Source organism: Lutjanus erythropterus, chromosome 11 (assembly GCF_056507025.1).
Source record: "Lutjanus erythropterus isolate fLutEry1 chromosome 11, fLutEry1.hap2, whole genome shotgun sequence".
In the NCBI taxonomy this organism is placed as follows: domain Eukaryota; kingdom Metazoa; phylum Chordata; class Actinopteri; order Lutjaniformes; family Lutjanidae; genus Lutjanus; species Lutjanus erythropterus.
This window is the reverse complement of record NC_139327.1, coordinates 33,884,218-33,906,351: the sequence shown is the minus strand read 5'-3', so window position 1 is coordinate 33,906,351 and position 22,134 is coordinate 33,884,218. Positions and strand designations below refer to the sequence as shown.

The 22,134-nt window shown below is 38.8% G+C and overlaps 1 protein-coding gene across 1 annotated transcript in view; it reads right to left on the bottom strand.

Annotated features, from left to right (window-relative positions):
• ncam1a (neural cell adhesion molecule 1a) overlaps positions 1 to 22,134 on the bottom strand; it is a 397,669-nt gene that overhangs the window by 24,173 nt on the left and 351,362 nt on the right. Inside the window, exons 14-15 of the mRNA XM_084730006.1 lie at positions 15,671 to 15,792; positions 13,320 to 13,500 (exon numbers count right to left, since the gene is read on the bottom strand). Coding sequence (XP_084586132.1) covers positions 13,320 to 13,500; positions 15,671 to 15,792 — 303 coding nt within the window. The remainder of the gene's footprint in view (positions 1 to 13,319; positions 13,501 to 15,670; positions 15,793 to 22,134) is intronic.

The window sequence follows — 22,134 nt, the reverse complement described above, 5'->3', positions numbered from 1 at the left end:
GAAGTAAGCAATGTACAGCAGTGGACGGTGTCAGGAACAGAAGGTATTTTAGCCACTAAAAAAGGTCAACCTGAAAAAAACCCCATCATTATCAGTTTAAGTGTACGTTATATTAACACTATTCTGACCTCCTTACCTTTCCGTCAGACAGGCTTTTGTGATGGTTAACCGTCGTTATGTGTCAAATATCACTTTCTCCAAATCAACCAAACTCCACAGGCAAAATCAGTAATTTTACCTCTCAGAACACCGTAATTGCCAGCCTACATCTTCCTTGATCTGTTAGTTTGTTTGTACTAATGTGTGCCTTCGGTGAATCCTTTTAAAACACCAAAGTCACACAGTAAAACAAACAAACTAAACGACTGAGGCAGCGGTAGACTAGCAACTCCTGTGTTCTGCAGGTACAATGAGTGATTTTGCCATGGGAGTCTGGTTGGTTTGGAGAGAGCAACATCTGTCTTATAACGGCAGCAGTTTTCCATCGGGAATGGCTGTGTGACAGCAAGTTAAAGTGATGAAAATTTTCTAAATATCGTGTACACTTGAACTGATATTGACTCTTTTAGGTGGACCTTTTATCAAGTGGCTAAAATAACTGTTTTGCTGCTGCCCCTGTCCACAGTTGTTCATTGACAAGCTTCCATGACAATATCATTAAACAGATGGTGACTGCTGTAGGTTTTCAGAATGTTTTATGCTTTTACTGTATAAAATCCTTCAGTCAGAATTATTCAGGTCTGATTTAATCTGACTACAAAGTAAAAGGAACATGTAGTCTTCTGTAATTACAAAGCTACGTTGTGGAAAATGACAATTAAGAAGATAAAAGACATGACAAACTGTGGAATAACAGATTACTAAATAAAAACAACATGCTTAATTCCTTATACAAATCTTCTGATTTGATTTTAATTGATTCTATCCATACAAACGTCTCATTAACCACATCAAGCTAACAAACTGAGAAGAATGTTTCAGGCTATGCAAAGAGAATGACTCTCAGATTCCTGAACAATGAGCAGCTCTCGCTGTCGTCGGTATGCAGTGGGCGACTGCACCATTTGCTTCGGGGAGGAGAAATATTCTGTTTATATGCAATGCAAGTAAGTGCGATGCACACACTTAGATGAACATCCTGATTAGCAAAAATGAAAATCACTCAGCACTGATCAGCACTATCATTACTCAGTGGGCACTGATGAACAACAGGAGGGACCAACAAGTGACAAAGAACACCTCAAGGGTGTCGTAAGCTCTTATTATCCTTGTGACAGACTTTAGTTGAGATTAAACAGCAGTGCCAGAGATAATAAAGTGAAGGAGCACAAGTCTTGTTTTAGATCCACACCCAGGGAGGAAGGAAGGAACACCAGACGGCTGTTTTTCAGACACGAGAACTGCCAAAGGAAACTACCAGAAGAAAGGTTTTTTTTTTTTTTCGTCTTTGCCAGTATGATTCATCAGTCTTCTCAATCCTGTTTGGGGAAACAGGGCTTCACCACATATCAATGTTATTCTACCTCCAGGTGTGTGAGGTCGGGGCAGGAAAGCAAGTTTTATGGTGCTTCTACATCCTCAGTCACAGGCAGAGAGCCTCTTGAGCTACATTCACCTTGCGTTCCCTCCAAAGCCCCCTTCAAAGGTTACAAATCAGATGAAAAAACCCTGGGACGTTTGCTTATATGGAACTGAAGTGCCCTTTGCCACAGACTGACACTGCGTCAGACGCAACAATACACACTATAAAATAGTGACTGATTTTTGCATTTTCCATATTTGTGCGGTTGCCATCATCCTGAAATACAAGAAAATCTCATCTGCACCATATTATTTGGAGTAACTTGCAATTTTAGGTGACAGTTACTTGGAAATCCTGATAAATGACTGCCTGAGTGTCTTTAGCCTTGACAGAAATAGTCTTGAAGTATTTATCAGTGGTCACCATGATGCAGGCTCTCCAACGTTTTCATAACCGAGACAGAGAAAACAATCACCATTCACATCTGTCTGATTACTGAAAATGTATCAATGCTTTATTAATTGTCTCACATTGAATTGTTGTCGATCATGGCCGTAGGTGATTATAGACTCTCCATTTATGCATTGCATCCTCTCATGACTCTGCAGGACGTTAGTGTGGAACAAATGTTTGAACAAATGGAAACTGTATAGAGGGCTTTGAGAAACCTACACCCTGACGGTCATTTTTCAGATCTGTAGCTCCTGGTTACTAGTGCTAAAGAAGAACTTTTCACATTGCTAAATTTATTGCTTGATTACCTCGATAACAAGACTGCCGTCGTCCCAAGAAAAACAACAGAATCAGTCGTTTGATCAAATGCCTCGAAGGAGCAACTTGTTCTCATCCCAGCTGGTCGAATACCAACGCTGCTTTGTCACTCTGTCGGCATCTCATACTAATGCACAAGAAAGTCTCTAGCTGCTGTATGAGACGCTGCAGAAATCCTTTTTAACTTGTGGTTGAAGTTGTGAAATGGTTGCAGTCTGGGTAGGTTTAGGCACCACCACTTAAAATAAGTATGTTACATACGCCACGTGACATAAGCGAAGCAAGCTGAAAGGTGAAAGTCGCATGACATAAGTCACATGATGCATAACGTTACAACTAGGGATGCAGCACTACCAGCATTGGTCCGATATTGCCCTTATGTACTCATAAAACTACTCTGATACCACCACACCTGATAACACTTTCTTTAAAGTAGCTGCTTCAACACACGATGCAGTGTTTGCTGATGCTAGTAGAGTTAAACAGCAGCAACAACAAAAATTTACATTTATAAAGTGGCAAACAACTAATGAAAATGCTTTTTTAAAGTCACTGTAATAACTGCAGTGGAATTATTGGTACTTGGTATTTGCAAGTACCCAGATGTAAATATTTTGGTCTGAAAAAAAAGTGGTATTGGTGCATCCCTACTTGCAACTTTTAATGAAGTTTTGCTTTCACATGGGACATAAACCCCAGTCCTGTATTTTATTTGAGCCATCAATCCACCCTACTTCCTCCATAAGCAGCCCAGTTCCCAGTGAAAGCTCAGTGCATCTCATACAGTCACTAACTCGTACTGTGCGTGTCTGTATGCCCCGACGGGCGTGACAAGACGTTGGTATTTGACTTTGAAATGAAAATGTGCTGATAAGACTTTTGTTTCTAGTCTGTCGGGAACGGATGCGGAACTCGCGTGCCACAGAGCATCAAAACAAAGGGTGGACATCAGTGTGGATGCACTGAATATGGGTTGACAAAACATGTGACCGCTATACACTACCTTTTTCCTACTGGTAGTCACTATTGGTTTGTCTTTTAAATGACATTTTTTTTGCCATTTATTTGCGATAGACAGAAAAGGGGGCTAGAGAGTGAGGGGGTGACATGCAGCAAAGGAACACAGGCTGGAATCAAACCCAGGACGCTGCTGAGGACTCATAACCTCCATACATGAGGCGTATACTTTAGCCACTGAGCTGCGAGGGCGCCCCACCATTGCTTTCTCTTAATCATGACTGAGACCTTTACCTAACCTTGACGAAGTACAGCAATTACATTAAAGGTTTTCTAACCTGGATGAAGTAGCTTTAACCAGAACACAATCTCTCAGTAACTCTAACCAAGGCATTTCAGTGCCTTAGTGACAAAACCTAAACTGTAGCAGTGTCTGATCAGTGAATGCACTTGGAGACACTAAAAAACAATCAGATCAGAAAACTAATGTGCCTCGTGTCTGATGGCAAGTAAAAAACAACATATTTTGTTGTTTATTTTGGAGAAAATATAATTTATAGCAATTAAATTTATGTGTGGTTCCTGACTGAACACTGAATATGTTGATTTCATGCTTAGATCGTGTTCACTTGTTAGCTAGCTGTAACAAAAACTCTGCTGAACAAGCTGTCACTGCATCTGATTTAGTTGCATATTAAAATGAATATCTCTTTTCTGCTGTATTAGTTTTATATTAGAATTTATTTGTTTTATATTAGAAAAGAAAACCTCTATGCAAAACAAGTTGCGTAACAGAAGCTGAGGTAGCTTGGAATTATAAAGTTTCTAGTTTTAGTTAAAAAAAAATAGATATAATTGCAAAGCCTCTATACAGTATGTACTGTTTGCCATTTGTTCATGTTTTGTTCAAAATGCATATTGTATCGTCTTCAGTTACGTTATAGCCAGGCTTTAATCTTTCAACATCTGGGTTTAACAGTCGTGTGTGGTGTAATGCAACACTGAATGCAGAATACAGACATTTTGTTAAAGCTCCAGAGGGGAAAAAAAGGCTAAAATCAGCTTCACAGGGCCTTGAACAGTCGGTACAAGTCAGCACTGTGTCACACATCTTAGTACGTTTAGTCGCTAAAGCTTCAGAAAGCCATTACTTTCATGAAAGAAAAAGAAACACAATTTATTTCAACCCTACAATGGTTACATGGAAACACACTGATATGTACTTACAAAAATGTCTCAGAGAATAGAATCATTTCACATAGTTGAAAATGAAAATTTTTAGTGTTTAACAGCTGTTGCATTTATGTTTTTTAGACATTTCTCAGCTTTCAGGTAAAAAGAGAACATGAACCGTCAAAAAAACAGCTGATTTCTTGTAGGTTTCTTGAAGGTCAGTTTGAAAAGAGTATGTACACTTTGTCACAAAACATGATTAGTTTTTTTTTCTGCACAACCTTACTGCATGTCCTTTCCTAACAAGGCGGTTACATAATAATGTATCTGAAAGTGAGCATATTATAATGTTGAAAAGAAATAAACTGTCTTGAAAAATGAAAAATCTCACCATGACCAACGCTAAAATTCTCTGTAGTTGTTATCTTTCCTCGATTTTGTACGGCAGGACATTTCAAGCTTGTATCCAAAAAAACAGAAATTAGGCACAGCATTTGTACTCTTCGGTTAACACATTCATAATGCTTGACTGGGGAGCTTCAAAGCAGCTGCATAGCACATTCATGAATACTGGATCATGCCTTGTGTCAGCTTTCATGCAGTGTTCATGCTTTTATGTCATTTGTGACATAGCAGTGGAATGATGTGTCTGTTTGATAGGCAATAAATTCCAAAATAAAAGTCTCTTTACAATTGCCATTTCGGGTTAACGCATTGGAGACACACAATCAGACAGTGTGAGATAATTATTCTTTTTATCGCCCCTCAAAAGATCACATTAAGGCATTATGAATGTGTTACTAATTGTATCTAAAACAAAGCGGCAACACTTTGTCTACATTTAAACCCAATAGAGCACCCAAAGTCCAACTTGTAACACTGACAAAACCTTCTGCAATGTTCTCTTTCTGAATCTATTCAAATTCAACATGAAAACAGATGAAAACAGAATATTAACAGAATTTAAATCCCCGAATTTGAGAATGATGCAATACTGAGCACCCTGTAATAACGTCATGAAACCAATGTCTTGACTCTTCATCTTTTTTTATCTTGTGTGTGGCTGCACAAGGGTCAAAAGGCATAGAAAGCAAAGGAGTCTGGGGCCCAAAGATTTCAAAGGCTCAGACTATCCTCTTTCTCCTTGAAACGAAATCAGTTTATGAGAGCCAGAGCCCAGTCAGCATGGACAGCAGAAGAGCTGCCAGACTGTACGTCACACATCGGCAACCGGTGGTAGCTGAGGTTATTGACCAACCACAGATGATGACAAATATTTCAACATCCACATCAGAGTTTTTGGAGTGATAATCATAGCAGTAAAGTGTGACAAGGAGAATAAAAAACATAATAAAAGCAAAAACAGAGAAAGAAATTTGTGTGTATGGCAATGTCATGGTCCATAGGTGCCCAAGAAGATCACACATGAAGACAAGAAGAGGACACGGAGAAAAGGGAAGCAGGAGAGAAAGAGGGAAAAGAGGGAGAGAGATAGAAAAATAAGGTCAGAAATACAGAAATACAAGTCTGAAAGGTTATTAGAGACTGAATCGAGGAATAAAAAAGGAAGTCTATGTTAGAGGATCAAAGTAAAAAGAAGTCATAGCATGTTAGTAGCACAGCAAATGACATGTGGCTTGTGGCAGGCATGGGTGGAGGGTCACAAAATGAAGGTAATGAGGGATGACAACAGAAAGGGAGACATTTCAAAAGACACGACAGTCCGACCTCTCTGCTTTAAGGTTTCAGTATAAATAAGGAGAGCTTTTAATCAGTCATGGTGCAGATTAGTGGCAGAGTTTAGAGTAAAATGAGATGACAACCCGGTTGCGAGAGCACATCCACAAGAGTCAGGCTATTATCTCTCATTCATAATGGCCAGTGGTGTAATGTAAGGTAAATACAAGTATATGTTTACTAGTCACTGACGCGTAAAACCAGTCCAAAAGCCTCATTAATCCACTCATTTGGTCATTAAAGGGATAGTTTGGATTATTCGAAGAGAGGTTGGATGAGGCACTTATTCATAGTCAGTGTGAAAGCTATAGTACCACTAAAAATAAGCAATGCACTGCTTGGGAAAGGCTTAGCAGCAAAAGGTGTTTCAGCCATTTAGAAAAGGTGCATCCAGGAAAATCAAAATCACTTAAAGTGCCCGCTATATTTGGAATATTTTTTATCATTTTACTTTACTGTCAGACAACCTTTTCTGGCAGGAAACTGCCATTATATAAGCCAAATGCTGCTCTCTTCAAACTAACCAAACTCCATAGGCAAAATCAGTGATTTTACCTCGCAGAATACAGGAGTTGCTGGTCTCCTGCTGCTTTGATCTGTTAGTTTGTTTGTGTTATTGTGTGACTTCAGTGTTTTAAAAGGATAGTTAAGATTCACTGAATTCACACAATTACACAAACAAATCTCCAGATGGAAGTAGCGGGAGATCAGGAACACCTGCCTTATGCAAGGTAAAATGACTGATTTTGCCTATGGAGTTTGGTTGGTTTAGAGAAAGCGATACTGGCTTCTTTAACAGTTTCCCATCAGAAAAGGTTTTCTGACAGCAAAGTAACGTGGTGCAAATATTCTAAATATAGCGTACACTTAAGCTGATATATATATTTTTTTAGGTGGGCCTTTTTTAAACATCTAAAATACCTTTTGTTGCTGAACAGCAGTTCATTGCTTAGTTACTGTGCTGGTGCCGGCATCTACTGTAGCTGAAACAATGACTAATCATAAGTACCCCATGCAACCCTACATCAAATAATCTGAACTATTCCTTAAATTGAAAAACTATAGACAGGAATGGGCCTTAGATTTTGTTATAGGCTGGTATAGTGACTGACAGAAACAAACAAACAAACAGAAAAAAACAATACAAACTCCAAATAATTTCAGCTTCCAATCAGCAGCTCCCTTTGATGCCTATAGAGTCGTGATGCTGGGTCGGATTGATGCTGCAGCATCAGATACTGACTTGCTGTGCAAAAGCAGCAGCGGCACACAGAGAAAAAAAAATCTTGTAATTATGGGAAAAGGATTTAATTCTGATTAATTATTTGTTTTGTAAAATTACAACAGGGAATACTCACCTATTACTGACAAAATAGCAGCAGTAGGTTCATAAATTAAATGCATTTCATGTTATGATTTCCATTTTGCAAGTTTGCAGATACACTCATTAGGAACGTTTCCTCATTACGCTGATCAAACTGTAATCCAGGAGGCATTATGTTTCCTTCAAAAGCTGTTTGCTGTTCTAATTTGGTGGAATACAGAATACAATTGACATCTCTGGGAAAAGCCATTCATTTTTAAACAAATCTCTGGCACCACAAGCACTGAGACATCTACCGCAGTAGATCACCAGACAGATGTTTGGCGTATGCAGATGTAGAAAGGAGAGGGCGGGGCAGTATTCACAGCACAGCCACTTCTGCGGCTACAATTACACCACTGGTCATGGCAGGGGAGAATGGTCCATGCAAAAATCACACATTCAAAACAGAAGCTGGTTATGAAGGTCAGTTCTATGAAATGGATGAATGGGTGATCTCATGTTATCAAAAACTGCAAAAGTTAATAGCTGTTGTTTTTTTGTTGTTGTAGTTTTTACTCCAATGTCAACCTTAGCCGGGGAGATTTGGATGGATCAGTTGTCAACACCACGCCACTTTTGTGTCTGTATGAGCAAATTTACAAAGACTTTGTTTGTTTTGACCAACGTTCTTTGGCACAAGAATTATGATGATGTTTCATCTCTCTTCAGCTGGGCAGCATTTCGCCTCCTGTGAGTCTGTGGCAAATGCAAATGCTGTCCAGCTGCACCTGCAGAGAGCAGAAATTACACCGGCCAAATTCTATAAAGGTTTTTGACACAACAGATTCAACAGATAATTTTCCCAAAGAGGAGGTAACTTAACACTGAGATGTTTTCAGAAATACGTTCAAAACACTTTGGTCAACATGTTGTTGTTTTTTTGTGGCATTTTGTGTGTGTGACTGCTTTCCGAGCGTGTGTTTGAAACATGAAAAGGAGAACAAATTTAACAGATCGAAACTCAACCTTTGATCAGCCCTGCATTCACAATTTGCGTCACAGGAGCCAATTTCGTGCGTGAGCCAGTATATATTTAAAGAACAGCAGCTGTTTTAAGCCAAAAACAGCTGTGAAACCTACTGGAATCAAATGCAGATGTCGTAGCTAAAAATAAACCTCAGCAAAATTTCCCACATGACTCAAACTGAAGAAAAAAAAAACAAAACAGCAACTTGGAGGCGAAACTAAACAGCCCAAAACAAAAAATTAAAAGAAAGTAATTACAAGAATTAAAGGGGGACCGACTTGAACGAAGCCCATGTGAACTTTTGCTCTGGTAGTATTTATAAGTGATCCAAACCTCCCACTGCTATATGGCTGTTGCCCAGCAAGCGCATGAAAAAGAAAATAACTGGTTTCTTTATGGACCATGCACTGGCAGCCACTGCCTTTTTTTAGGGTCTCCAGTAAAGAACAGACAAAATTAATCCAGTTAAAAGTGGCACCATGCAAAGACTGGAAGGGCTGCATCCCCACCTAACTAGGCCACAGACTGTATATGCAGGTCAGTCATGGACCCTGAACTCTAAGACCCACTAAACCTGGCAGTGGAAAGAGAAAGATAGAGGCTGATGGAGAGAGCGAAAAAGAGGAGAGAATGTGAAAGTGATGGGAAGTGGTTTTTTATTTTGTTTGTTTTTCTGGAAAAAAAAGTTTGTGCTCACCACTGCATGTTCACTGGCGGGAAGCCAGTGAGGGATAATGTCCTACTAATTGGTCTATCTACACTGGGAGAAGGGATAAAAAGATTTTTCATTGTTTAACGGATAAAGCCGGTGTTACTTTTTGTATTGTGAACAAATCCAAAACCAAAATGTGTTTTAGTTTTAGTCTCTCAATATGTCTTTCCTTGCCGATAAATGTTGAATTTGTTGTGTTCATTTTAGGGATTTTGAGGCATCATAAAAAATTTGAGAATGTATTATAAGTTTTAGAAGGTTTTCTGTCTTTTTTTCATACTGTAATTGATCCCTATAAACACTCCACCCTCCATTTTCTTTGCTCTGTGCTCCAACAATAGTTGCAGAACCACGGTCAAATTTCTCCTTTCCTGTTTCCTGTTTTTATGCAGAAATGCTCAGTGCATATGCTACAACTACTCAAATCAGTGTAATCAAGTCATTTGTGGGGGCACTTATACTTTTATTTCCATTATATTTTTCACCTGTAGATCTTACCAGCTAGCTAATGATTAGATTGTAGATCAGAGGAGTCAAACTCAATTTAAGCCTGTGTCACATCAGCGTTATGGTTGCCCTCAAAGGGCTGGTTGTTTGTTATCATATTACATAATTGCCTTTGCATTTGATTTGATTTGATTTGATTTGATAGTTGTTTTCAGACATTCAAGTGTACAACTATTATGCGATTTATCAAAAAATGAAAGTAATATAACTAAAAAATCAACATAACAATGAATGTTTTAATATTTGTAGCTTACAAGTAAGAATTCAAATCCAAAATTTATATATGCTTCAAAATGAAATGATGGCTACATGATAGTTACAAAGACTCCGCTAGAGGGCCACTGCTGGAAGTGTCACGTGATGAGCGGCGAGACGTCTTCAAAATCGAGATGCATTGTGGGACACGTAGTTTATGGACATTGTACTCTGGTATGGCAGCACAGAGTTGTGTCACACAAATTAAATTTTTCACAAGTTCTCGTGGGCCACGTAAAATTAGGTGGTGGAACAGATTTGGCCTGTGACTGACTGGCTAGATAACGAGCGCTTTTCTAAAATTAGCTAGTACAAGGAATTTATAACTGGTTATGACAGAGTCTCAATTCAATACTGATGCCTCTCTGTGACCTACATAAGCAAGAGCATCGTTATGAACCCGTTTACATTTTTCCAGGCAATGTCACAGTGATATATTACTTTTATATATCGCCCAGCAACATCTTTTAACCATCTTCAAATTATGTTTTTCATTTCAACATGGACGAGCAGAGCATACAGTACATCTAAGTACAGAAAACAAGGAAAGGATAAATTTCACCATGGTTCTGCTGGGTTGCTCAGCTGTTATTGGAACACAGCACAAAGGGGGGCGGGACTTAGTAAGGGTCAATTGTAGTTTATATTTTGTCCTCATAAATGCAGTCATGCGCTTAAAACTTACATAACAATTAAACTAATTAAATATAACCACTTATGAGCCATTATGAAACATTTTTTATTTTCTGTCCAAAATCTACAGAAATGTTCTCTGTCTTGTTATTATTGTATTAACGCATCCATTACAGTTCCATCATGCTTTTCAATTTGGTACATAAAAATAACAATAATATATTGTATCTCCAATATTATTTAGTTTTAAAGGCAAAAGACAGTGGTTCACCATTATCTTTCAGAAATCTGACATGCAAGAGACCAATTAATTTTCTTCAAAGCTAGCAATTTTTAAGTTTTGTGACTTTTTTTCCTTTATGTTCACTTGACAGTTGAAAAGAAACATATTTGAGATGTCTTTTGTGAGAGAAGTGGACAGACAAGAAAGCCTTGAAATTGAAGGAGAGAATGAAGGAAAGAGAGGATGATGCAGAAAGAAAGAAAATGTTGTTTTTCAATAATATATAAAATGATGGTTGGACAGGAAAGAATTTTAACCTGTTTTGTAGCTCAGGTGTAGTGCAATGGGGAGGCAGCCCAAGTTAAAATGTGCACCTTACACACAACACAACAACAGAGCAAAAGCCGACCGTGACCACCTGGGTAGAGAAAAAATTGATATTTACTGGACAAAATGCTCTGGGTCTGACTGATATCTGCCCCGACTTTATTGCTCACTGAACACGAGCTGTAACAGCTGCCTTATAGGAGCTACTGAAGACCAGGAGAGCAGAGTGCCATGAGGCTGAGTTTATCTGTAGCTGCAGAGCATCACGGAGGGGGAAAACACTCGGTGAGTATGTCTCTGCTCTTCATATGGATTCAATAGGTATTGTTTATCTTGCGCAGCCTGGCCTCTGGAATTTTGTGAAGTGAGCACAGTGTTTTAAAATGCAAATAAGGTAAAAACTGAGAAAATGTCTCCAAGAGGAAAGGATTAGGCGAAGGAGACACAACTGCAGACAGTAGTGCAGAAGTTTGGCATTGATATTAAGAGAGTGCAGGCCGAGGGAAAAATGGGAAAATAAACTTTGGATGACCCAACTTCAAGTGACAACTTGTGAATTTTTACTGACATAAAAGTTTGACTTTTCAACACCTTTTGAGGCACTCGAGCTGCTTGATGACAACACATGAGCAGTTAAGCTACACACATGTGGTAAACCAGTGGTTCCCAAACTGGGGGGTCACTACAAAGGGGGGGGGCATGGGTGATCAGGGGAGAAAAACAGAGTGTCAAAAAACTACTGAAGTCAATATGATTGATGTGGGGAAATAAACAGAGTTTTCTGATGCCCTCATGCTGACAATTATCTCATTAAAATTCAGCTTAAATGTTTTTTTTTTTTTAATCATTTGCTTCCCCAATTATTGTTAATGATTGATAAAAATTGTGGGGTAGGGGGGTGTGAACGTTTTTACAGTGTCTGAAGGGAGACATGCCAGAAAAAGTTTGGGAACCACTGTGTCAAACTTACGTGGCCTGTAAAGTTGATTCTGATCCTCATTTTAATATTCAGTCTCCTCGACTGTTTTGTCATTTATGAATGTTCTTTAGCCTACAAACTGCATTTATATTTCCATTCCATACTGCAGAGAAACCCTGTACTTTTGATCTATTGTAGGGAAATGTAAAATTACAGGACACTTCTGATCATTTGAAGTGAGGCTGTAGGAGCAGAGAGGAGTACCAGCATGGAAAAAAGAAATGAACTGCTGAGGACAGGCTGAGCAGCAAAACATATTTTAACTACTCAATCTAGAAAAGAATCCATATTAGTTCAAGTGTAGGCTATATTTGGAATATTTTCATTGCTTTACCTTGCTGTCAGACAGCCTTTTCTGAAGGGAAACCGCTGTTACATAAGCCAAATATCACTCTTTTCAATCCAACCAAACTCAGTAGGTAAAATCAGTGATTTTGCCTCACAGAACACAGGAGTAGCTGGAGCACCGCTGCCTCGATTGAGTTGTATAATTGTTTTATTGTGTGACTTCAGTGAGTCCAAACGTATCTTTTAAAACACTGAAATCACACAATAGTCAAAACAAACAAACTGATCAAGGCAGAAGTAGCCCAGCAACTCCCATGTTCTGCGAGGTAAAATAACCGATTTCGCTTATGGAGTTTGGTTGTTTTGATGAGAGTGATAATTTGCCTGTATGAGCAGTTTCCCATCAGAAAGTTAAAGCACTTAAAGTATTCTAAAAGCTAAATATTGAGCTAAATCCTGTCCACAGCAGTATACTGCTTAGCTTTCATGCTGGTATGCCTCTTTGATGAATGACTCTGACACCTTATATGTACTTCAGAGTTTGTGCTCATGTCATTCACATGGCCTTGTGAGACTGTGTTCTGTACAGGCCACAGTATTACATGCATGCTTCTATTGCTTTTGGGAAATAACAAAGTCTTTTTCACTTCAGTTGGGGTTTTATCCCACATGTCCAATTTGCTACCAACTGCACTAATAGGGACAGTAAAAATCAATACACCTCCTTCATGTAACAGACGGAGACAAATAATTCATGTCAGACGCTACAGCCAGCAAGCTTTCAATAAGCGCCTGGCAGTCAGGGATCCAAGTAAGAGTCGGTCTCTGGTCACGGTGGAAGCCTTTGTGCGCTGTGGCTGGTGTGTGTGTGGATGCTCGGGGTGGGATGATGGGAGCAGTACCTGGGATGGTAGTGGGCTCCGTAGCCGTTCTGAAGGAGAGGACACCAGGCTTCGACTTGCCCTGCTGATTCTCTGCCACCACGTGAACCTCGTACTCTGTATTCCAGTCCAGGCCGCTCAGCAACACATACTCACTGCTCTGGGGAAGGCGGATCTCTGGTTTCCAGTCAGATACATGCTTCTGAGGAGGGAATGTAGAAGGGACAGAGCTCAAAACAGGGTATACAAGTGGTCATTATAGACAGACACAGAGTGAAAGGGTCTTTTTATGCGAGACTGATCCTTGTCCCAGGATGGTCATTGTGCAGAAGATGAAGAGTGCATTCTTCTTTAATTAATTCAAAAACTGCACAGCTAAATTGTTCCTTGGTCCAAACGAATTTGTAGCCCCTTTTTAGCACAACAGAATTTGACAATAATCATACAGTCCCAGAGTAGAAATCATTAATTTGGGATAACAATTTTAGGAGTCAGTGAAGCCTCTTTGTTGCCTCCAGGAATTCAGGCTTTTGGACAATCATGAAATGCTAAATGCTGCCTGAGAAGAGAATTAAGAGTAAATTTGTTTCTTGTGCATCAAAGGACCAGTGTGTGGGATTATGTGGCCTCTAGCATTGAGCTTGCAGATTGCAAACATCATATCTCACCTTCCCCTTCCAAGTGTATCGGAACTAACGGTGGCCACAGAACTCGAGCTGGTGTTTAGTTTGTCTGTTCTGGGCTACTGTAGAAACATTGCAGCGCTATTTGGCATCCAATGACCCCCATAGACACTAAATATGTAGACACTACACTGCGTGGACCACTTGCTTGTTTTACTAAGAGTTAGACGGGTAAACCAGTATCTATTTTATCTCTGTGCATTAAATAAAGAGGTGCATTAGCACAAAGGAAAACTCCAAGCTTGTAATACTTGCAGAAAGATAACACGAGCAGTTAGCTAACTAAAATACTTGGTTCCTATACAAGGACAAAGGCAGCTATATTTATATGACAAGTATGTTTGTCACAGTTGCTAAAGCCAGCCAAAGGAGCACACTGATTTAGGCTGGGTGTCATGGGGGAAACAATATTTTGCCTCAGTCCCTGGCAGTGGTCCTTGTGGCTTGATGTCCAGTCAAACAGAGTTGTCAGTATTTACTGGTTAGAAGCCAGCGAGGGATAATGGCTTACTGATTGGTCTCGCTACACCGTTCCTTTCTGTTTAGAACTTCCCCAGTTGGAACTGTTCACTCCAAACACTAAATTATTATTTGTATTAATTGTTCAAGTAAACTTTGGTCATTTGGGGTTCATAACCATTATACAAAAAGTGCAAATTGTAGGAGTGCAAAATGGACTTGCATGAAAGAGTGTCTTAAAGGGATAGCTGGGATTATTTGAAGTGGGGCTGTATGAGTTACTTATCGATAGTCAGACTATTACCTACAGAATATGACGTCAACACGCCCGCAGTTTGGAGAAGCAGAGAGGGTTCCCAGCATTGTACTGATGTGGACATGGTCGGCAACAAAAGGTATTTTAGTTATTTAAAAATGGCGCACCTAAAAAACACCAGTGTTTGTTCTAGAGTATGCTATGTTTAGGATATTTTCACTGCTTTACCTTGCCATCAGAGAGCTTTTTCTGATGGAAAAACTCTCTTATACGAACCGAATATTGCTCTCACCAAAGCAACCAGATTCCGTTAGCAAAATCAGCGACTTTACTTCGCAGAACAAGGGAGTTGCTCATCTACTGCTGCCTTGTTTGGTTAGTTAGTTTGTGTTGTTGTGTTACTTCACACAATAACACAAAGCAACTAACTGAGGCAGTGGTAGAACAGCAACTCCAACGAGGTAAAATGACTGATTTTGCCAATGGAGTTTGGTTGCCTTGGAAAAAGCAATATCTGGCTTATATAACAGTGGTTTCCCTTCAGTACACGCTGTGTGACAGCAAAAAAGTGGTGAAAGTATTATAAATACAGTGTACACTTGACTGATGTTTATTTTTCTTAGTTGGACCTTTTTATAAGTGGCTAAAATACCTTCTGTTGCTGACCCAGTTGAAAGCAGTTCATTGCTTAGGTTCCATGCTGCTGCTCTCCTCTCTGCTTTTCCTAACAGGGTCATGTTGACCAGCATCTACTGGTGTGACTGTTGATACTTCATACACCCCAGCTGAAATAATCCAAACTGTCCTTTTTGGGAGTTGTTACCATTTGTTTTTGGCTAGCAGTTTATTTCTGATTCCAGCTGGTTTAGTTTGCACTGTTCCTTGCCAATTTTAATGAAACAATCGAAAGACTTGGGGAAAAAAAGCAAAACAGCAAAGTGGTACCATGTTACCTCTTTGCCCAGTATACTCACAGCCTTGTATCTGACCAGGTAATGTTTAATGGGGGAACCGCCATCATCCTGCTTGATCCAGTTGACCTTAAAAGCATTGCCCCTTTCGACCTTGCCTTCTAGTTTGGGGGCATTGGGTTCCCCTACACAGGAAAAACCAATGAATTGTGATTAGTTGACATGTATGTGGTTCTTGGAGCAGCACCATTCACAGCCTGTGTTTCTGACCATCCAACTGTGTTCAAGTGTGCTTGTAAGGTTCTTCGAGGTCAATTAAGCTAAAATTTAACTTGATTGCCAGTTGGAGCTATACTGCTCTAAGATGCTTTCCCTCAAACTGTAACAAGCATTGCAATCAGAGGACGCTGCAGATGTGGAAACAGTAATCACAATGTGATTAAGGTTGTCATCCTGTGTTGGCCTAAAGTGACACACTGAGTTTTTGTGCTGTCACATTAGTCTACTAAGCCTTTAAAGGATGAGAACACAGACAAATCCCTGCAGATCATTGTGTCCACTACTCACACTGAGAGCTTTTTGCTTTCACAGAACTCTCAAACGACTCCAAACATGGACATGGTTAGAGTTGGGATTAGTTTATGGTATTAGTTTTAAAGTATAATAACATTTATCCAGAGCACATGAAATATAAAAGTGCCAATTACAAAGTATGTGCTAAAGGGTTAGCAAAATGTTCTACCAGGGACAGGTCAATGTCTTTGGTGTCAATGTTCTCATCTCTCAACAGCTTAGTTTAAAAATAGAGCAATATACATTAAGTTTGGTTATTGCGATACTCCACCAAAATCTGTCTTTTGATTATCAATCTCTCACCAGCTGCAGACTCGAACATTTTGCACAGGAAACTAATAAGATCACATCACTGCCATGTTCTTCAGAAACTAAATATGTTAAGTTTTGATAATCTAATTAATCTTGCCAATCTAAAACTCATCCATAAATGCCCATATAATCAGGCTCCTCGGGTGCTCAGTGACCTCGTGGTTTCACTTAGAGCATCCAGTGGGAATTGTAAGGTTCCCCCGCATTTCTGTCTGTGGAATTAACATCTTTACTTACAGAACTTAAACTGGATCCTGATTTAAAACACTTTAAACTTGGTGCTTCTTATTCTGTGGTGCTAATTATGTCTTGTAGTTTGTGTCTATTGTTCTGTCTGTATTTTTTAGTGTTTTGCACTGTTACTTGTGTTTTTGTTGCTGAGTCTTTTGTATCTTAAGGCTCAGCTTGGGACAGGCATTGAAAATTAGCTTAGGCTATAAATCCTGTGATGTATGGCATTGATTTATGCTACATACTGTACTTGTCCCTATACAAATAAACATTGAATAAACAAATAAATAATAAAGATTGGACAGGGCTGACCCGAATTCTACTTTTAACTCTCCCAGACTTTACAACCATTGTCCCAAACTGAAGTTATTCATTTTCATTCTGAAGTAGCATTAAAAATTTCCCTCAGCCATGTTCAATAAAATGTACACAGTCACACAAATCATTTTGTGATTTGTTTTGGTCGGCACCGACATACAATGTTAACCTGCCCACAGGGATGTAAGATCGGAAAACGCTAATATGGTTACCTTTTTAAGGCTGCGCTGAAGGAGTGATTGATCATCAAAGTTAGATTTTGGGTGGAATATTTCTTTGAAGATAGTGTGTGAACCAGTGGCTGAGGTGTTGTTCTCCTTGAACCTCCTCATTATCTGCTTTGTCCCCCTGAGTAATGACTGCTGGGCTGCTGGATAATGAGCCTGAAGGCCTCGACTGGACATGTTACTCTATTACTTATAATAATAGTACAGAGGCGTGGGAGGGAAAGCTGAGTTGTTTTTGTTGTATCTTTAGCGATGTTAGCTTTTTACCCTCAAGACACCCTCAGGGCTGTAAGGGAGGAGTCAAACAACCTAAACTCATTAATTATGTACACAGCGGTTACACACCTCGTTAGCTGTGTTATTGTGTTATTAAAATGACTACCTCATGATGTTACAGCCCTTGTCCTGTGCTAATATATGATCTGAGGCATGATGCAGATTTGAATATATGCCTCTGTTGGAAAGTTATTGAGCAGATAAGAAAGAAAATAAAATTCACATTCATTTCAAATGGAAAAAAAAGTCAGAATTCATGTTTCCCAAGCCAGTGTTTAGCATTTCAAACATCAGTGTTAGTAGTTAATTAAATTAAAATGCATGAAGGCACTTTATCGTGATCCTATGTAATCATCTGAGCCTGAAAACTGCATTCCACAAGACTGGAGTGAGCATGACAGATGCTGGAAGTGAATCAGACAGTGTTAGTCAGGAAAAGCAGCAGTAACACGGTGGCAGGAGGACATACTGTAGGTACATTCAGCATTGTTATTCACGGGCATCATTCGGGGTTAGGTCATTTATTCTGGGGCTAAAAACAGAGAGAGCGGAGGTTAGAACGAGAAGCCTCTCCACGCAGGCTGGAAATGTTTGGCGCTGCCGCACGTTCGGAGGGGAAACGTGTGGAGGACCGCCCATGACCTCACACTGACACACACATGTGGGAGGCGTGGCTCCACATGTACCCTGACCTCACACAGCGCCCTCATCTTCCAGCGTACATTGAGAGATAAGTAGATAGAATTAAAAAAAGAGTTATAGAAAACATGCTGGTGGATACAGAAATTCTTCATTTATGTTTTGCAGGTTTAATTGTGTGGGTACATACGTCCATCTAATACAGTATTGCTGAAAATCATGTTAGAGTAGCATTTGTGCCACTAATAATATTAATTAAAATGAAGAAATAATGTGGCGCAAATGATCAGCCTTTACCAATCATTATTACACATGCACACTCAAACTCACACTGTCCTACTTTTTTATGAATTATGCATGTTCCTGTAAATGTCAGTTATAAAAGTATCCTGCATAAAAAGGTGTTACATCATTTGGGATCATACTCTTTCTACTTGTCTTTACACTTAAAATTCCGGTTTCATCTCAAGTTGTGCTCACGAAGAAAGCAAAGCAATTTTTTTTTTTTTTTCTAAAACAGCATACACTAAATTTTCAAATTGTAATAATATTATGCATTGCTTTAGAATAAAACTAGGTGATACGGATAAAATCAAATGTCACAATAGTTTTGCCTAATATCAAAACAACAATATTGCAGGGATGGCTGTTGTGTTAGCAAAGTATTAACTTAATGGGATATTTGATAAATAGTAATGTAATGTGGATATAATGACTGAACCAGGTAAAGACAACAGTTATGCCAGATCAAGATTAAACGATATCCAAAATCAACTCTTGAGTCTCCCTCGGCTAGCTATGGATGCCAAATTCCGAAAAATAAGCCTTTGAGGAAAGTTGACAATTTAATAGTTGCAACTCCAGGCTGACTTTTTTCTCTCTCTTTTTCTTTTTTCTTTTTTTTTTTTTGGCTCTTTTGAAAGTCAAAGTTGCTGAGCCCTGCTCTAGAGGATTAAACACAGGAGTCATACTGGATTCTGCTCTGATGTGGACCTGTTTACAGGTGGGAGGAGAGTTCAGAGTGTCTTTCTCAAATGTTTGGGATTCATCTTTGCGATTCATCTTTACTCTCACTTCTCAACCTGTCTGCAGCAGCAAACCACGCGGGTGCTGACCTTGATTATGTGTGACATTACTGTGATTACAAACACAAAGACACCTACAAATAATCACAAATGTTCCAAAAATGATCCCATGGTCAAACTTGCGCACAAATAACAGAGAGTGAAAATTTGCTTTGCTTTCTGTCAGAGCACACCATCAGAATTCAAACCATTTTCTCAAATTTCTGAAATTAATATCATATAAATGTCTTTTTGTTGAATTTATTAAATTATAAGAGAATTATTATTTATCTTTATGTCTAATGTGTGCAAAAATGCAAGTACCAAGAAGACATGACAAAAAAGACGCAGACACATGCAGACAGGGCCGACATTTTCTTTGGGAAATAGCAGAAGAAGAAGAAAAAGAAGGATGCAACAAGAAACAGGGGATAAACTTGCATGCTGCAGTAATGCAATGGGCTGCTGTGAATCCACTCAGTGAAACACTGAGAGCTACGGCGGCTAATTCGAAGAAAAATAAGAAAAGTTAGCTTTGTGGGTGAGTTTGAGGACTACTTTAACAGTGCGTGCAATGTGAGGGAAGTCACTTTGCGAGGGTGCTACTGTGATGTTTAAATGTGAAATTTGAAGGTAAGATAAGCTAATTTTGGCACAATTTAGGGCTTTGGTGTTAACTTCTAATGAAGGTTTCATATGAATAAGAATGACAAAAAAAAGCATCTCATGGAATTAAAAATTGGAAGATGGATAACCCTGTTGTGCCTGATTAATTCTTTATATGACATTTAACTAATCTAAGTTAATATGTTGCCAAATTATCTTGTTTATTCTCATCCATCTGATCCAGATATTCATGTGAAGAAGAAAATTTAAAGTAAGACGTACTTTAAATTTTCTTCAGTAACTTTGATTTTTAAATAAAGGACAGATGAGTGAAATGTTTAAACAGTCAGTGCTATGGCTGACTGAGGAGATTATGAAACCTTGTCAATCGGAGTAAACCAAAGTGAGAGGAAAAATGCAAAATGAGGGGAAAAAAATAGGAAAGGTTAAATGAATTTAGATGCACATGTTGTAATATTTCAATTTAAAATGGCTAAAAGGGGTAGGCATTTTGGTGTGTTTCCAAGAATACATGTTTTCTTTCTAGCACAACAAGCTCAATAACCCATCCAACTGACTGATTTACCTCTATGGAAAGGAGCGACCATATGATAAAATTAATTCACAGATGGTTAAAAACAAAAGTCTTGTTCATGATGTAGGTCACTTTGAATCAGAATTAAGGGCATGCTGCAACAAATATCTTCAAATGTATCTTAGCAGGCACCAAGAAACTCCAATCACAGAGTTCATTTTCCACCTGATATTAACATGCAGTCTGTATCTGGATATCTTATCTGGATAAGGCAAAATGCATGTTGATGCAGGTGTAAATGCAAGCAGAACACATGGGGTCAAAGACTTAACAATCACATCAAGCTGGCTCAGTTAACCACCTTAAAAATGATGTATCCCTGATGTATAATTCTCAAATTTATCATATAAGATCACCTATATGGGAATAATCTTTAACAAGGCACTAAAAGGAGAATAGACTTGCACTGTTACTGTATGACTGCAATGGAAAATAAGCAAAAGGATTATATTTGGCTATGAGGAGGAGAAAGTTTTAAGATGAACTGATGAAATAGTGCTGGTTTAATAAAATGTTTACTATATATTCACAGAATGGCCTAAAGATGGATGAAAAATGGCCAAACAAAACTGAAAGCATGTTAACTATCTTGCCACTAATCTGACAAATGCCTTCTCAATGGTCACTGCTGATCTCATGATCTCAAACTAAACAAACGGAAAAAAACGTTACCTTCTTTTGGCCAGCGAAGACGACATCATCAGCACCATGCAAGAGCCATATGACAAAGTCACATGATGTGCACGCACATGATAGGTTGAAAGGAAAATATAGGATAAGGAGGGGGGGCAGGGAGAGGCGGGGGGGCACATTGGAAACATACAAAACATTTTTGAAATGATGAAAACAGAATAAACAAATGAACAAGAATGTTAAAGACAAAATGACACAAACGGAACACAAACAACCAAGAGAAATACATAAATCCATAAACAGATTGTTTGGAATACATATAAAAAAACATGTTGCTGAATATATGAAGCAGTTTTGGTTTTTTGGAACATATAGAATCAATCAATAAATAAACAAAGAAATAAATTGTTGATTTTCAGATACAGATTTGAGATAGAGAAGACCCAAAACTGTACCCAGAATTGCCTCATGCATCCAGATAATCAACAGCTTTTCCTCTGACAGATTTATTCTAATACTTTACACTGCAACGTAAATACCCAATCTGAATTTGAACCATGGTCACCTCTAGCACCATGACTGCAATTAAGGACAAGTGAAAGTAAAAAAAAAAACAAGCACAGCAGTTTGTTTGGTTCCCCTGGTACAAACGAGAAATTAGGGTTAAAAAGAGGAGCAGAGGAAACTCTGCAGCTTTGAGGACACAAGCCATGCCAACGAAATAGGACACAAAACACAGTGTGGACATATGAAACATCAGGAGAAATAAGGACTGCATCAGACTCAAAGCAGATGTGATGTGGTATTTAAGTGATGAACTTGCAGAAAAGAAGGGCAGTTGCTGGAGCATACGCTGTATCTGAGTAACTACAGGTGAATCTAATGTCAAGGCTTCATTTGACAAATATTATTAAAGGGGAGAGATTCGGTTAGAAACACTGCAAGGACGAACAGTTCTCATTCAATACATCAGGATCTCTATTAGAAGAAGAATAGTATTTCTAAACAGGCAAAGCAGGCCTGGCTCAGTGTATTTCCTGGTTGTGTTGTTCA